The 15,600-nt window shown below is 44.5% G+C and overlaps 1 protein-coding gene across 1 annotated transcript; it reads right to left on the bottom strand.

Moving 5' to 3' along the window:
• Nucleotides 1-691: 691 nt before the first annotated feature.
• Nucleotides 692-13,891, bottom strand: dqx1 (DEAQ box RNA-dependent ATPase 1; the record flags this gene model as incomplete). Its single annotated transcript, XM_034200145.1, is given in 6 exon segments — nucleotides 692-1,292; nucleotides 2,357-2,547; nucleotides 4,203-4,393; nucleotides 6,153-6,275; nucleotides 11,425-11,616; nucleotides 13,736-13,891. Coding segments are annotated over 6 exon segments (1,061 nt in total), but the record flags the coding sequence as incomplete, so codon positions are not given.
• Nucleotides 13,892-15,600: the final 1,709 nt, after the last annotated feature.

Genomic DNA, 15,600 nt, shown 5'->3' with positions numbered 1-15,600 from the left:
ATAATGTACTTAATCTACTACAAGTAGTTTATTTGAATGTAATAATTATGTTGTTTGTTGTTTATGGAATCATTTATTGAAAAATGAATCTGAATTTTTCAATCTGTTACGATTATAAACTGAAGTAATATAAAAATGACTCCCATTAACTGACTTTTAAACATCAGCATATCCGGTCCTAGTCCGGTAATTACCTGCTAACGGAAACTCTGCTACACAACTCTTATTATTATTATTGAAACATGACCGGTAAGTTTCAAATTTGTCCGATAAAATTAATTCTGTTCGGACATTTGACCGGCGAGAAACAATCCTAGCGGAAACCCTGGTTCAGTGTGCAGTTCCTTTGGCATCAGGGCAGGGATATCTAGATACTTCCCAAGGCTTGACTCATGAATTGTGCTACTTTTAAAGCAAGCAACAATATTTTCAAATCTGTAATCAAAAAGCTCCTCAAAAACGCTATCGAAGCGGTTCCTGCCGTTGCTACGGTAACAACGGACTATTTTTCTTAGCGGATGCATGTCAATTTAAATAAGTAATAGCGTGCTATTTTTTAAATCCATAAAAACATTTTCTAAATCTATAAAAGCATTTCAATTAACACTGGGAGTCATATCGTTACTTTGTTGAGAATGTGGCCGTGTAATAAGCGGGATAATGTGCAGCGACGCGGTCATTACGATGTTCTTTCCCCGTAATGACCGCGTCGCTGCACAATATCCCTTACTTAAATAATGTATTATATTAAATTATTGCCTCTGCGTTGGATTATTATCAGTTCTGGTAATAACTTCATAATGAACTACGTCTGAAAGCAGAAGTCTACGGCAAATAATTGCAAGTCTCTTCAGTGTGCATGTCACAAACTGAGATGCATTGTGGGACATGTAGTTTATGGGCTTCTGTAAAGCGGCATGTACAATTACACCCATTGTATATTATATTCTAAAATGAGTTTGACACCCCTGGTTCAAACCATAAATGAGATTTCGGGATAATTCATAAAAAGATATCTCAGATAAAGTGACAGCTGCGTGACGAGGAGTGTGTTCTCCTGAGAAGCCCCGCCTCCTCTTCCCTCTCATTGGACCACACAGAGGTCAGTGTTGGACTCAGTGTGAGGTTCACTTTCAGTTTCTACTTCTCTGAGCATCCTGTTGTAATCCTCTGCAGTCACCCCCGTGTCGTAAGAGGGCGGCTCCAGATTCTGCCTCAGCTCCATCAGCTGCTCTCTGCCGTCACTGGGGGGCAGATTACCCAAATAATACTGAGGGGAGAGCTCCACCAGCCTGAAGAGAGAGAGCGGGAGAACAGAGAAGATTCTTTTACAGATTACTGAACCCAGAGTACACCAAAGTATACGTCTTTGGGGTATAGGTATAGTATACAACCTAACTCCCTCTCAAACCAACATCATGCTTTCATGTTAAAGGTCACCTATCATGCTATCTTTAGGCAATAGCATAGGTCTCATATACAAATATATACAAAACATGTCTATGAAGTGTTTTGCTCCAAACACCAAACAGATCATTCTAGCCATGCCTCATACCCCTCTATTTCACTTCCTGTTTCTAAAGTGCTGATTTGGGTATAAATCTTTAAAGAGGAGGGGTCTGAGCTCATGCGGGACCCGGCAGCTACCGTCTAAACTAAATGCTGCCGTGATGAAACGCCATATCATGGGTTATCAAGGATTCTCTCTGAAACAGTTTGGAGCTCAAAGGCTTTCTCTCTTGCCGGTTATACCACAAGGTGAGTTCCTTTTTACTTCCTGCTTCTTCACACACATGCTCTCCAGTACAGGTTAGCTCTGAGTGTTAGCGATGCTAATGTAAACACCGACCATATTACGTCCAAAACAGTCGGGCATTGTTTCTGATAGCAACGTTTCTGATTGGGCCGTGGGTCCACATTTCAGATATTACGTCATATCGGACGCAAATCTGGATCAGCTCCGTTGTTCCCCGTTTTTAGAGATTTGGGTACGGAGGAAAAGAGAGAGGGGTTTTATTTCCTGACGCTGCGTGAGTTCCCCGACACACCGGGGACACATGTTGATGGAGAGAAGACATCACAAAGTGCATTTTGCATGATAAGAGACCTTTAACACATTAAAAAATACCCTGTTTGCCCAGAAATAAGACAACAATTATAAAAAGTTAAAAGGCCAACACTCTCAAAACACACTTATTCACTCTTGCTTTCAAACTCCGATCAACAAAGATTAGGACTATTGTTTATGTTTCTTTTGTTTTCTTTGTACTGTTTTCTGATTTTATGTAAAGCGTCTTTGAGCACCAGGAAAAGCGCTCTAAAAGTATTATTACTATCAATCTCCGTGTTGACTCACATCTGAGGGTGCACTTCGGAGGCGATGCGGATGCAGTTGTCGCAGGAGATGGTGAACTCGTGGTAGAGGACCCAGCTGGGGGGGGCGGGGCACGGCTGGAGACTCAGGTAGGAGGAGAAGGGGTGCAGGTGAGCCACGTGGCGGTGAGTCAGCAGGAGGTAGTTCCCTGAGCCGTCCACATCATGAGCCACCTGAGAGGACAACAACAACAACAATTAGCATCAACACAGCAAGAAGATATGGGGAGATTGATGTGAAAAATGAAGACATTTCAGTCAAGCAGGTTTGATCACATAATCCTTATATATTCACATATTGTGGGGGTGTATAAGAAATACATTGCCACAAAAATGTAACCTTGAGGAACACTGGGGGTTGTTTAGCATATCAGCATGCTAAGAAGCTAATTCGCAGGGTACTGCTCAGAGGCCTGTACTACGAAGCTGGTTCAACCTAACGTCAACTTAATGTGTTGCTATAATAGTGAGATTGCTCTGAAGATGGAGGTGATATTCTATTCATGTTCACGTTCACACAGTCGTTGATTTTTGCCGGCCGTCTTTCCTGCGACGGCAGCTTTTCTGTATTTCCTTTCTCCTGTAATATGACTTGATCGCTTTAAACTCCGCACACTGAGCTCTGATTGGTCAGCAGGCAGTGCTTTCACTGAGTTGAGCTCTTAGCCTGCAACCTAACCTGCTCCGGAGCAGGTTAGCCGCTAAGCATAAGTTACCATGGAGATCTAGCCCGCTAAAAAGAGAACCAGCTTCGTAGGACCGGAAACCCAGAGTTTTACCTGAAGTTAGCCGCTAGGAGAACATCCTGCTTCGTAGTACAGGCCTCTGGTCCATGAGTATTGAGGGTATTATTTGGTCATGAATCAAAGTACTGGACATATTATAATTTGGAGATCTGTGGTGCTAATTCTAAGTTAAGAGAGTTATACGTTATGGTATACATCATATATATAACTCCCAAAGATATTGAAGTGACTGTTATTTTGTATATATTGATTGTTGTGCTTTTAGCTTAAAGGTGGGGTAGGTAATTCCCTTCAGAAACACTTGTTATATTCCATGGAATGCTCTTAACATCCCGATAGCAATGAATAAATTAAATGCTTTGACAATAAATCCATAAAAAATGTCATCAGTTGAAGCCGTGGCGCTGTAAAAAGCACGACCAATCATCTGAGCCGGCTAAAGTAACTGGATGGCCTACCTGCCTGTCAGCCTTCCATCTGGGCACAAACTTATCTCGTGCCCTCAATGGTCACGTGCGCGTTCGTGTGTTGGAGGAGGGGCTCTGTAACGGCCCGTCCACACGGCGGCGTGCGTTGAAGTTTGAATTCTTCTGCCCATTCACTTTGGGTGACGTCACGCTTCGCTTTGCTCGCTTCAAAAGTTGAGCAATGTTCAACTTTTCAAGCTTCGACGGAAGCGCAGCCAATCAAATCATATTAAAACCGCGTGCTTGGTGATTGGTTGTTGGTCGAGTTTCAGACACGCCCACCGGCAGGCTTCAACGCACGCCGCCGTGTGGACGCTGCGTAAGGAACTCTGAAGGAAGGGGCAGATTTTTTTCGGCTGCGTACTTTCAAATTCTAGCGCACTCGAGCTGTTTCTCCATTCTTACCAACCTTACTTTTAATGTGTGCATATGTATAAATGTGTCTGTTGATTGTGTATTTATAGGTATATACATATTTTTATATATATTTGTATTTTTGAATTTGGGATTGTGGGAAACGATATCTCGATCTCTCTGTCCGTTCACACAAACTGAAAGAAACGTTGAGACTATATTCCTATGCCTCAGTTTAAAAATGAATAAACAGGGTGTTTACCTTGAGGAAGAAGCCTGAGATGAGAGCACGCTTGATGTTGGTGCAGTTGTCCTGGCATCCGAAATCAGGCGGAGAAACAGGAAGTTCTATTCTCTGCATCACCTCCAGAAGCTCCGCCCTGATCACCACAGCCAATCGTAAGGCTGCGTGACTCAGAAAGTTTGTCGTGCACCACGCCTCATCCTGGTGATCTGCAGTAAAGCCACACAGACGGTTCAATAACTCACAGATATATATCAGAAATGTTAGTAAAATATCCACAGTAATGCATGAATCCCACTCTTATAGAGTCAGGGCCGTCCCTGGCCAACACGAGGCCCCACGCAAAGTTATATGATGAGGCTCTCTGTTTCGCGAGCGTCGTCGTCGTCGACGGGGGGTGGGGTGCTAGAGGAGCCTTGCAGCAGCGAAACCGTGCCGCTCCACACTAATTGCGCCGCATAAGCACCAGTTAGGCATAAGCGCACATTTTCGCCTCCGCAAGGTGAGGCCCCCTCCGCGAGGTGAGGCCCCCTACGCGAGGTGAGGCCCCCTCCGCGAGGTGAGGCCCCCTACGCGAGGTGAGGCCCGCTACGCGAGGTGAGGCCCCCTACGCGAGGTGAGGCCCGCTACGCGAGGTGAGGCCCCCTACACGAGGCGAGGTGAGGCCCCCTACGCGAGGTGAGGCCCCCTACGCGAGGTGAGGCCCCCTACGCGAGGTGAGGCCCCCTCCGCGAGGTGAGGCCCCCTACGCGAGGTGAGGCCCCTACGCGAGGTGAGGCCCCCTACGCGAGGTGAGGCCCCCTCCGCGAGGTGAGGCCCCCTACGCGAGGTGAGGCCCGCTACGCAAGGTGAGGCCCCACGCAGTCTGCATGAATGGCCGGTAGGGAGGGACGGCCCGGTATAGAGCGGTGCAGTGACGAGTCCTAAAACGCGGAAGTGAGTTAGCATTTTAGCACTTCCGGTTCCCTCGTCTCAGAGCCAACGGGATTTTGGAAAATATCTGGAAATAAGGTCTGTGGTTGAGACACATTGAAGAGACAGATCACGTTTTGTTCTACGCCATTAAGTGACCCCACTGGTGGTTTCTGAAGAGTTGACGTGTCTGTGTCTGTGTCTGTGTCTGTGTCTGTGTCTGTGTCTGTGTCTGTGTCTGTGTCTGTGTCTGTGTCTGTGTCTGTGTCTGTGTCTGTGTCTGTGTCTGTGTCTGTGTCTGTGTCTGTGTCTGTGTCTGTGTCTGTGTCTGTGTCTGTGTCTGTGTCTGTGTCTGGGGCAGGGGCAGGGGCAGGGGCAGGGGCAGGGGCAGGGGCAGGGGCAGGGGCAGGGGCAACTCCTGAACAACAACAAGAAGCCCGCGTTTTATCCAGCTTGTACACAACGATGGAGAAACTTAACAAGCAGCAGTGGTCCACTGAAGAGACCAGCTACTTACTGGGAATCTTGTCTTCCGAAGAGGTACAGAGGAAGCTGGAGCACAATCGGCCATTGTTGTTGTTGTTGTCGGTGTCAGCTGTGAGGGGTTTCCGCACGCTTTGGCTTTATGAAGCAGGCACGCAAACGGTTACGTCATGACGCAAACGATGACGCAATGACGCAGCACCAGTCGGACTCTGGGCGGTGTGAAAAGAGCCGGAGCTAAACCGAAGAACCGGTTCTGAACCTGAAAAGCTCTAGCACGGAGCTTGAACCGGAGTTGCGTTGGTGTGAATGAGGTAAAAGTGTCCTCAAAGGGTTCCTGGCTTGTTAGTCATTTTAGTTTGACTTTGCCCGCTCCTCCAGTTTTATTTAGTGTTTATTTCTACCAGCTTTAATTTAATAAAGCTTGCCTTGTTGTCGGCTCTTTAATTCTGCATTTCGATCCTGATTCCCTTCCCTGTGAAAGTACAACTTGAGCCAGAACACAAGGGAAGACGGGCCTAAATACACACAAGACGGGTCAGGATGAAACACAACAGGTGAAGCATTACGTACGCTCCAGGTAGGTGCTATAGATGTTGATGAGAGTCATGTGGTCTCCCTCTGCGTGCATCAGGGGTTTCCACTGAGACACCGCCTCCTCTCTGCTGGGCTCCACTGTCACAAAGCAGGACGGAGCTGCAAGAAGACACATTATTCACACGGTTAAAGGCCTGTTAACCCTCAGATGCATAAGTCATCAACATTTCATATTCCAGCTATTCCTCAAAAAACATGTTTTGGATATCACGCCATTCACATTTTAAATTTACATTTTAAGATATTGTAGTTTTTGTATTTCTACCCCAAGCTTCAATAAGTGGGTCAAAAATGACCCGCATGTATTTTCTATGGGGTCCTCTGGGAACCTTTGATTCTTATCACCTGTTGCCGTCAGGACTACATTCACTGTGGGACACACAGACGACATCACAAGTGACACCTCTCAGGAAGATTATTTTACACAGCAAGATCTGAAACCTGTCAGTATAATAATAATACATTATATTTTTATAGGGCTTTTCAAGGACTCAAAATGGCTTTACAATATAAGGGAAGGTTAGGGGTGGGGGGTGTAGGACTATCAGACTTGATCAACTGGCATGGATTGATGGGGGGTGGGCTATGAGTAGACAAGAGGAGAAGAGATGAGTTTGGAAAAGGGACTGGAATACTGCGAGGGTCTCAGAATAGCGGAGATCTTTGCATCGATATGTTCAAAACGTTTTTTTCAAAATGTAAAAAAAAAGTCTAAAATTATAAATAGAGAAAAATTAAATATAAAATATTTCTAGAGTGAACCAAAATATAATACTAAATATTATACAACTGATTTCTCTTAACCAAAATGACAAAAAACGTAAAAAAACACAAAAAACACGTGCATAAAAACACATATTATTCTAATACGGGTCCTTTTTGACCCACTTATAGAAGAGAGTAGGGTCCAGTCACTCTAAGGGCATCTAAGGGTTGTTAAGTGGCCAAAATCCTATCAGTTTGTCTTATAACTCCTTATTCCAAAATGGTATGGGGCTGGGAAGCCGGGGCGGACTGGCCATCACCTGAGCAAGGCGAACCTCTTGCTGCAATAGAAAAATGCATTAATAAAAGTTGCAAATGGATCAAAATGAACTTAAATGAACTGACAAATTCTTCCTCACTATTGACAATTCCACAGTCCCACCCCCCCCCCAAGTTAAGAGTCTGGGTGTCATCCTTGACAGTGTTAGGGAATAATTTGCATAGGTATTCAACCTTTGACACAGTTCATAATTTTCTCCTCTCACTGTCTCCTTTCCCGTGGCATATGTCTACGGCCTTGGGTATTGCTGCTATCTCTCTGAAGGAGGAGCAGCTTGGGCGCATTGTTGTTGCCAGTGACAGAGCACAAGCCGCCATGAGGTAGTTTACTGTTCAGGGACGTAGGTTCCCTGGCACACACTCTTTTCTATGGACGAGAGCTCTAGTTAGATTCAGGGTCCATATTTGTTTTGTCTCACTGATGAAGAATATTGATTATTACACTCTGAACTAGCTCGAGCTGCAGAAAGAGTTCTTCAGAATTGGTTTGGCAACCACTGTGTCAACTCGTGACGCACCACCTGTCTTGTCAACTCTCCGGCCGTAACTCCAAATAAACCGTCAGTGTTTGCCATCAAAGCTCCAGCTCATCCCGTGTCTCCTTCATGAGTCGGTGACTCCTACTGCATTGCTACACAGAAGTTTCCTCCACAGACAGCACCTTATCATTTGAAGCTCACATCAACAACATCACTCGATCTGCCTACTTCCACCTCCGCAATATTAACCGCCTCCGCCCATCACTTACACCCAACAGCACCGCCATCCTCATCCACGCCCTCGTTACATCTCCATCCTCTCTGGTCTTCCTCACAAATCCCTGCGTGAGCTCCAACTGGTCCAAAACTCAGCCGCCCGTATCATTACCAGAACTCCTTCCACTAATCACATCACTCCGGTTCTCCAACAACTCCATTGGAGAGTTAAATACCGCATAGATTTTAAAGTGTTGCTCCTCACCTTCAAGGCCCTTCACACTCTTGCACCTCCATATCTCTCTGAACTCCTTCACACCTACACTCCCTCTCGTGCCCTCCGATCCTCCTCTGCCTTCCAGCTCACTGTACCTTCTTCCCGCCTGACCACCATGGGGTCAAGAAGAGCCTTCAGCCACTCTGCCCCCCGTCTCTGGAGCCCTCTCCCACAAGACATCCGCAATATGGACTCACTCTCAACCTTCAAATCCAGCCTGAAAACCCACCTTTTCAAACTGGCGTATTCAATATCTTAATTCCTCTAAACTGATTGTTGTTTTTAAGTCTTTGTTTTTAAGTCTTGTATGACTGTGTGATCTTCTTTGTTGCTTGTTTTTAATCATGCTCTGTAAGGTGTCCTTGAGAGCTTTGAAAGGCGCCCATAAATAAAATGCATTATTATTATTATTATAAATGCGGCTCCTACAAGGCTAATCCTCATTGTGAAAGTGAATGGATTTTTTTGTTTGTTACAAACAATAATACAGTATAATCAGAGCTGCACATAACTGGTGCGCACCTCGGCCAAAAAAAGAGCACCGGGTCATTTGAAAAAAGGCGCATTTGCGTTCCAACATTGAGAGAGAGGGAGGGAGAAGGGAGAAGAGAGAAGAGAGAAGAGAGAAGAGAGAAGAGAGGAGAGAGGAGAGAGAGAAAGATATTTGCGAGTTGCATATGAACCTATGATATGAACTCAGGGCCGGCCCGTAGCACTGGCGTTGATTTTCGCCTAGGGCGCCAGATCTGTGGAGGCGCTGCGCTGGCAGCTCTGGGAGGGAAACAAACATTTTTGACCGTTGGGGCTCATCCTAATTTTTTCTAACAACATTCATAATTAAGTAAATGTAACACCCTTTTCACCCCGGTTACACGTTTCATTTGCCTGTACTGCGAAGTGATGAAAATGGGGGATGTTGGCTTATCTGGCACCCGCAGCTCACAGCCAAAGTGCGAGTGAGCGAGGGAGGGTGCACCGGTACTGGCGCTGTTGTTATTAGAATCTGGTGCTAGCTGCGGATGTAAGAAGAAGATGTTTCTACAATAATGTGGAGGGAGAGTCGTCTCCAGTCAGACCGAGAGACTGATAACTACAGCTCAGTGAGGTAAAGGACTCTGAGGGTTTAGTTTAGTCTAAGTTCAAACGGTTTGGTCACAATTTATGTAAACACATATTTTCAAGGCACTCCTTTATAATTATTGGGATAAACAGGTTTGAAATCATTCCAATGTTTACTATAGGACAGTAACCAAACATCCTTTTAAAACTGGACTTTCGACCCAAACCCAGCTGTTGACTTGTGGATGCAAGCAGCTAATCGCAGACTCAACCAGAGAGAAAGTAGTAGGCCTACATCATCAGCTACCATGTCTGACAGAGAGGAAGACAGAGAGGAGAACAGAGAGGAAGACAGAGAGGAGAACAGAGAGGAGAACAGAGAGGAAGACAGAGAGGAGAACAGAGAGGAGAACAGAGAGGAGACAGAGAGGAAGACAGAGAGGAGAACAGAGAGGAAGACAGAGAGGAAGACAGAGAGGAGAACAGAGAGGAGAACAGAGAGGAGAACAGAGAGGAAGACAGAGAGGAGAACAGAGAGGAAGAACAGAGAGGAGACAGAGAGGAGAACAGAGAGGAGAACAGAGAGGAGAACAGAAGGAGAAACAGAGAGGAGAACAGAGAAGGAGAACAGAGAGGAAGGACAGAGAGGAGAACAGAGAGGAGAAGAACAGAGAGGAAGAACAGTCGAGGAAGAACGAGAGGAAGACAAGATATATGAGGAGAACAGAGAGAAGAAGAGAGAACCGGAGAGGAGAACAGTCGAGGAAGAACAGAGAGGAAGAACAGAGAGAGAAGAGGGAGAACAGAGAGGAGGACAGAGAGGAGACAGAGAGGAGACAGAGAGGAAGGAAGACAGAGAGGAGAGAGAGAGGAGACAGAGAGGAAGACAGAGAGGGAGAACAGAGAGGAGAACAGAGAGGAGAACAGAGAGGAGAACAGAGAGGAAGACAGAGAGGAAGACAGAGAGGAGAACAGAGAGGAGAACAGAGAGGAAGACAGAGAGGAGAACAGAGAGGAGAACAGAGAGGAGAACAGAGAGGAGAACAGAGAGGAGAACAGAGAGGAGAACAGAGAGGAAGACAGAGAGGAGAACAGAGAGGAGAACAGAGAGGAGAACAGAGAGGAGAACAGAGAGGAGAACAGAGAGGAGAACAGTCAGGAGAACAGAGAGGAGAACAGAGAGGAGAACAGAGAGGAGAACAGAGAGGAGAACAGAGAGGAGAACAGAGAGGAGAACAGTCAGGGAGAACAGAGAGGAGAACAGTCAGGAGAACAGAGAGGAAGACAGAGAGGAGAACAGAGAGGAGAACAGAGAGGAGAACAGAGAGGAAGACAGAGAGGAGAACAGAGAGGAAGACAGAGAGGAGAACAGAGAGGAGAACAGAGAGGAGAACAGAGAGGAAGACAGAGAGGAGAACAGAGAGGAGAACAGAGAGGAGAACAGAGAGGAGAACAGAGAGGAGAACAGAGAGGAGAACAGTCAGGAGGACAGAGAGGAAGACAGAGAGGAGAACAGAGAGGAGAACAGAGAGGAGAACAGAGAGGAAGACAGAGAGGAGAACAGAGAGGAGAACAGAGAGGAGAACAGAGAGGAGAACAGAGAGGAGAACAGAGAGGAGAACAGAGAGGAAGACAGTCAGGAGAACAGTCAGGAGGGTAGTGATGACAGCTTGTAGGATTACTGGTCGTGCTAATGTTGTCTTGTGTTCACCTCTGCATGTGTGTTCTGTGTTCACCTCTGCATGTGTGTTCTGTGTTCACCTCTGTGTGTTCTGTGCCGTGTGTCTGACAAATAAAGACCGGTTTATTTATTTCATTTTAAGGAGGAGCACCAGCAACATCTCCAGGTGCTCCTTTGAGAACCAGGGCAAACAAGTGATGTGCACCCCTGAGTATAATGTCTTTCAGTCACATTATCAGTTGTTCCAGTTGAATCGATACAATCCTGAATAGGTTTCAAGTATTAGACAACCAGTAACAGAGTACCACTCCAATTTATTTTTAATAAAGATGGCCTACCTTAGAAAGTAAGAAAAATAAACAAAAATAATAATGATGAAAGAGATTTGGATGGATTTGTATTATTGTGCAAGTCAAATGTCAGACTTGATCTGACCAATAAAGTATTATCGTATCGTATCGTGTTATCAACCAGTTGCCTCGCTGCAGTTACCTGTGAGCATGGCAGCGATAGTGAGCAGCTCGTCCACACAGTCGTACTCGCAGGCAGCGATCAGAGCTTTGGCCAGAGGCGGCTCCAAGGGAAGCTCCGACATTATGATGCCAACTTCAGACAGATTGCCATCATCATCCAGCGCCGCCAGGTAGTCCAGATCCTCCAGAGCCTGCATCAGAGCCTCAGGGGCTGGGAGAGAGGGACGCATGGAGGACAGATCAATATACAGGGGAGAGCAGAGGTGGCAAGAGTACACACATCCTTTACAAAGTAGAAGTACAGATATTCGTGTTTAAAAATACTCTGGTAAAAGTAGAAGTACTGACTAGAAGACCAGGAAATGATGGATACACAGATCGTATTCAAATCAATAGGCTCTAAAGAATAATGATCACGCATCAAACACACATTCAGACTAAAGGAACCAGCTGTTTGGAAAATGAGAGAAGTAGAAAGTACAGGTATTTGAGTTCAACATGTAAGAAGTAGAAAGTACAGGTATTTGAGTTCAACATGTAAGAAGTAGAAAGTACAGGTATTTGAGTTCAACATGTAAGAAGTAGAAAGTACAGGTATTTATGTTCAACATGTAAGAAGTAGAAAGTACAGGTATTTGAGTTCAACATGTGAGAAGTAGAAAGTACAGGTATTTGAGTTCAACATGTAAGAAGTAGAAAGTACAGGTATTTGAGTTCAACATGTGAGAAGTAGAAAGTACAGGTATTTGAGTTCAACATGTAAGAAGTAGAAAGTACAGGTATTTGTGTTCAACATGTGAGAAGTAGAAAGTACAGGTATTTGTGTTCAACATGTGAGAAGTAGAAAGTACAGGTATTTGGGTTCAACATGTGAGAAGTAGAAAGTACAGGTATTTGAGTTCAACATGTAAGAAGTAGAAGTACAGGTATTTGAGTTCAACATGTAAGAAGTAGAAAGTACAGGTATTTGAGTTCAACATGTAAGAAGTAGAAAGTACAGGTATTTGTGTTCAACATGTAAGAAGTAGAAAGTACAGGTATTTGTGTTCAACATGTGAGAAGTAGAAAGTACAGGTATTTGTGTTCAACATGTGAGAAGTAGAAAGTACAGGTATTTGAGTTCAACATGTAAGAAGTAGAAAGTTCAGGTATTTGGGTTCAACATGTGAGAAGTAGAAAGTACAGGTATTTGGGTTCAACATGTAAGAAGTAGAAAGTACAGGTATTTGTGTTCAACATGTAGGAAGTAGAAAGTACAGGTATTTGAGTTCAACATGTAAGAAGTAGAAAGTACAGGTATTTGAGTTCAACATGTAGAAGTAGGAAAAGTACAGGTATTTGTGTTCAACATGTGAGAAGTAGAAAGTACAGGTATTTGTGTTCAACATGTGAGAAGTAGGAAAGTACAGGTATTTGTGTTCAACATGTAAGAAGTCGAAAGTACAGGTATTTGGGTTCAACATGTGAGAAGTAGAAAGTACAGGTATTTGGGTTCAACATGTAAGAAGTAGAAAGTACAGGTATTTGAGTTCAACATGTAAGAAGTAGAAAGTACAGGTATTTGAGTTCAACATGTAAGAAGTAGAAAGTACAGGTATTTGAGTTCAACATGTAAGAAGTAGAAAGTACAGGTATTTGAGTTCAACATGTAAGAAGTAGAAAGTACAGGTATTGAGTTGAACATGTAAGAAGTAGAAAGTACAGGTATTTGGGTTCAACATGAAAGAAGTAGAAAGTACAGGTATTTGAGTTCAACATGTAAGAAGTAGAAAGTACAGGTATTTGGGTTCAAGAAGTAGAAAGTACAGGTATTTGAGTTCAACATGTGAGAAGTAGAAAGTACAGGTATTTGAGTTCAAACATGTAAGAAGTAGAAAGTACAGGTATTTGAGTTCAACATGTAAGAAGTAGAAAGTACAGGTATTTGAGTTCAACATGTAAGAAGTAGAAAGTACAGGTATTTGGGTTAAACATGTAAGAAGTAGAAAGTACAGGTATTTGTGTTCAACATGTAAGAAGTAGAAAGTACAGGTATTTGTGTTCAACATGTAAGAAAGTAAAAAGTTGTCAGAAAAATAAGTAGTGGAGTAAAGTACTAATACCAGAAAAATGTACTTAAGTAAAGTAACGAAGTATTTGTACTACTTCCCACCTCTGGCAATATGGTCTTATAATTCAACTCCAAGAGACGCACTTTGCTGTAAACTGGGAGTGCTGGACTTTGATCCTTTACCCCGGCGTAACATTCGCTAACTGGTGCCTTTATGATTTTAGCCGCTACACTCCTTTTTATTCTTGCTCTACAAACACTTTTTTGTAAACACAGATACCTGGTCTGTCCAGGAACTTGCACTGCCCCATGTCAGCGATATCCAGCCTCTTGAGCAGCAGCACCAGGTGGCTGAGGTTCTCCTCCTCTACCCCCGGACGATGAGCCTCCTCCATCCCCTCGTACAGAGACTGGGGGTAGAGACGGAGACACAGACCTGGAGACACACAAGGAGACACTATTTTAGGGATGGGAATTTGAAAGCAAATGTATATAACACCCCACACACACTCAGACACTCAAACCCAGCACCAGACACTTGTTTACGCAGCTATGAAGAGTCTTGCACTAATGTACATTTCCCAAAGATATTGAAGTGATTGTTATTTTGTATATTAAAGTAGTATAGTAAATGTAGTAAATGCAGGTTCTGGTCCAGGCTCTCGTCATCTCACGCCTAGACTACTGCAACTCCCTCCTGGCTGGTCTACCTGCATGTGCCATCCGACCTCTGCAGCTCATCCAGAATGCAGCGGCTCGTCTGGTCTTCAACCTTCCTAAATTCTCCCACACCACTCCGCTCCTCCGCTCCCTTCACTGGCTTCCGGTAACTGCTAGAATCCACTTCAAGACACTGATACTTGCTTACCATGCTGTGAATGGATCTGGCCCTTCCTACATCCAGGACATGGTTAAACCGTACACCCCAGCACGTGCACTACGCTCTGCATCAACCAAACGGCTCGCTGCACCCGCACTGCGAGGGGGACCCAAGTTCCCATCAGCAGAAACACGTGGGTTTGCTATCCTGGCTCCAAGATGGTGGAATGAGCTCCCCATTGACATCAGGACGGCAGATAGCTTACACACCTTCCAGACTGAAAACTCATCTCTTTCGACTCCACTTCGAGCGATAGAACTATTAACGAAGCACTTATATACTAATAAATGACTGGCTTATCTAAAGCCAGTTGAGTAGCACTTGAAATGTTTGGCTCTATGAACCTGATGTACTTTATGATTCTGTTTTCTTCAAGGTTGTGTCTTCCTGGTCGAATGTACTTATTGTAAGTCGCTTTGGATAAAAGCGTCAGCTAAATGCAATGTAATGTAATGTAGTATAGTAAATGTATTATTAGTGGGTTTAGGTGGGCACCTGGTGTAATTATATATATTGGGGACAGGTGTTTGGTGGCACCAGATTGAGCATTTGTTTTTTTTACCAGGAAAGGCTTCTGGAGAAACTTGTTCATTATGATATAGTATTATTGGGATACAACAAAATATCCCATTGTTCTTGAACATTATTCCTGCGTAAGATTCTCTCACTGGTGCCCCAGCTGCAGTTTTAGTTTAATTTGGCTGAAACACCAAACAGATCATTGCAGCATTACCCATAATCCCCTCTGTTTCAGCCCTGTTTCCAAAGTGCTGATTCTCTGTCTGTTACTTTAGATGAAAATAAGGAGCCCCTCCCCACGCCCCTCTGAGAGACATTTGGTTTACAAAGAACTCAAAGGAGCTCTAGAGCAGAAGATTCAGGTGATAAGGGGGGGGGGGGGGGGGGGGGGGTTACCCTGGTTGCTGATTGGCTAATGGTTACACAAGCCACAAAACATCGTATGACATCATAAAGTAGCCAAATCTGATCAGCTCATTTTCAGACAGGTTTTTATAGAAATGGATCAAACAGAGAAGAGTGAATCTTTGTTCCTGAAACTTTCAGAGTCTCTTTCCACAGAGGGGACACATGTTGATGTAGAAGAGACATGAAGAAGAGGGGACACATGTTGATGTAGAAGAGACATGAAGAAGAGGGGACACATGTTGATGTAGAAGAGACATGAAGAAGAGGGGACACATGTGATGTAGAAGAGACATGAAGAAGAGGGGACACATGTTGATGTGGTAGAAGACACATGGAGA

Source organism: Gymnodraco acuticeps, unplaced genomic scaffold (genome assembly GCF_902827175.1).
Source record: "Gymnodraco acuticeps unplaced genomic scaffold, fGymAcu1.1, whole genome shotgun sequence".
Taxonomy (NCBI): Eukaryota; Metazoa; Chordata; class Actinopteri; order Perciformes; family Bathydraconidae; genus Gymnodraco; species Gymnodraco acuticeps.
Note: the sequence above shows the minus strand (reverse complement) of the source record. Positions and strands in the feature narration are given on the sequence as shown.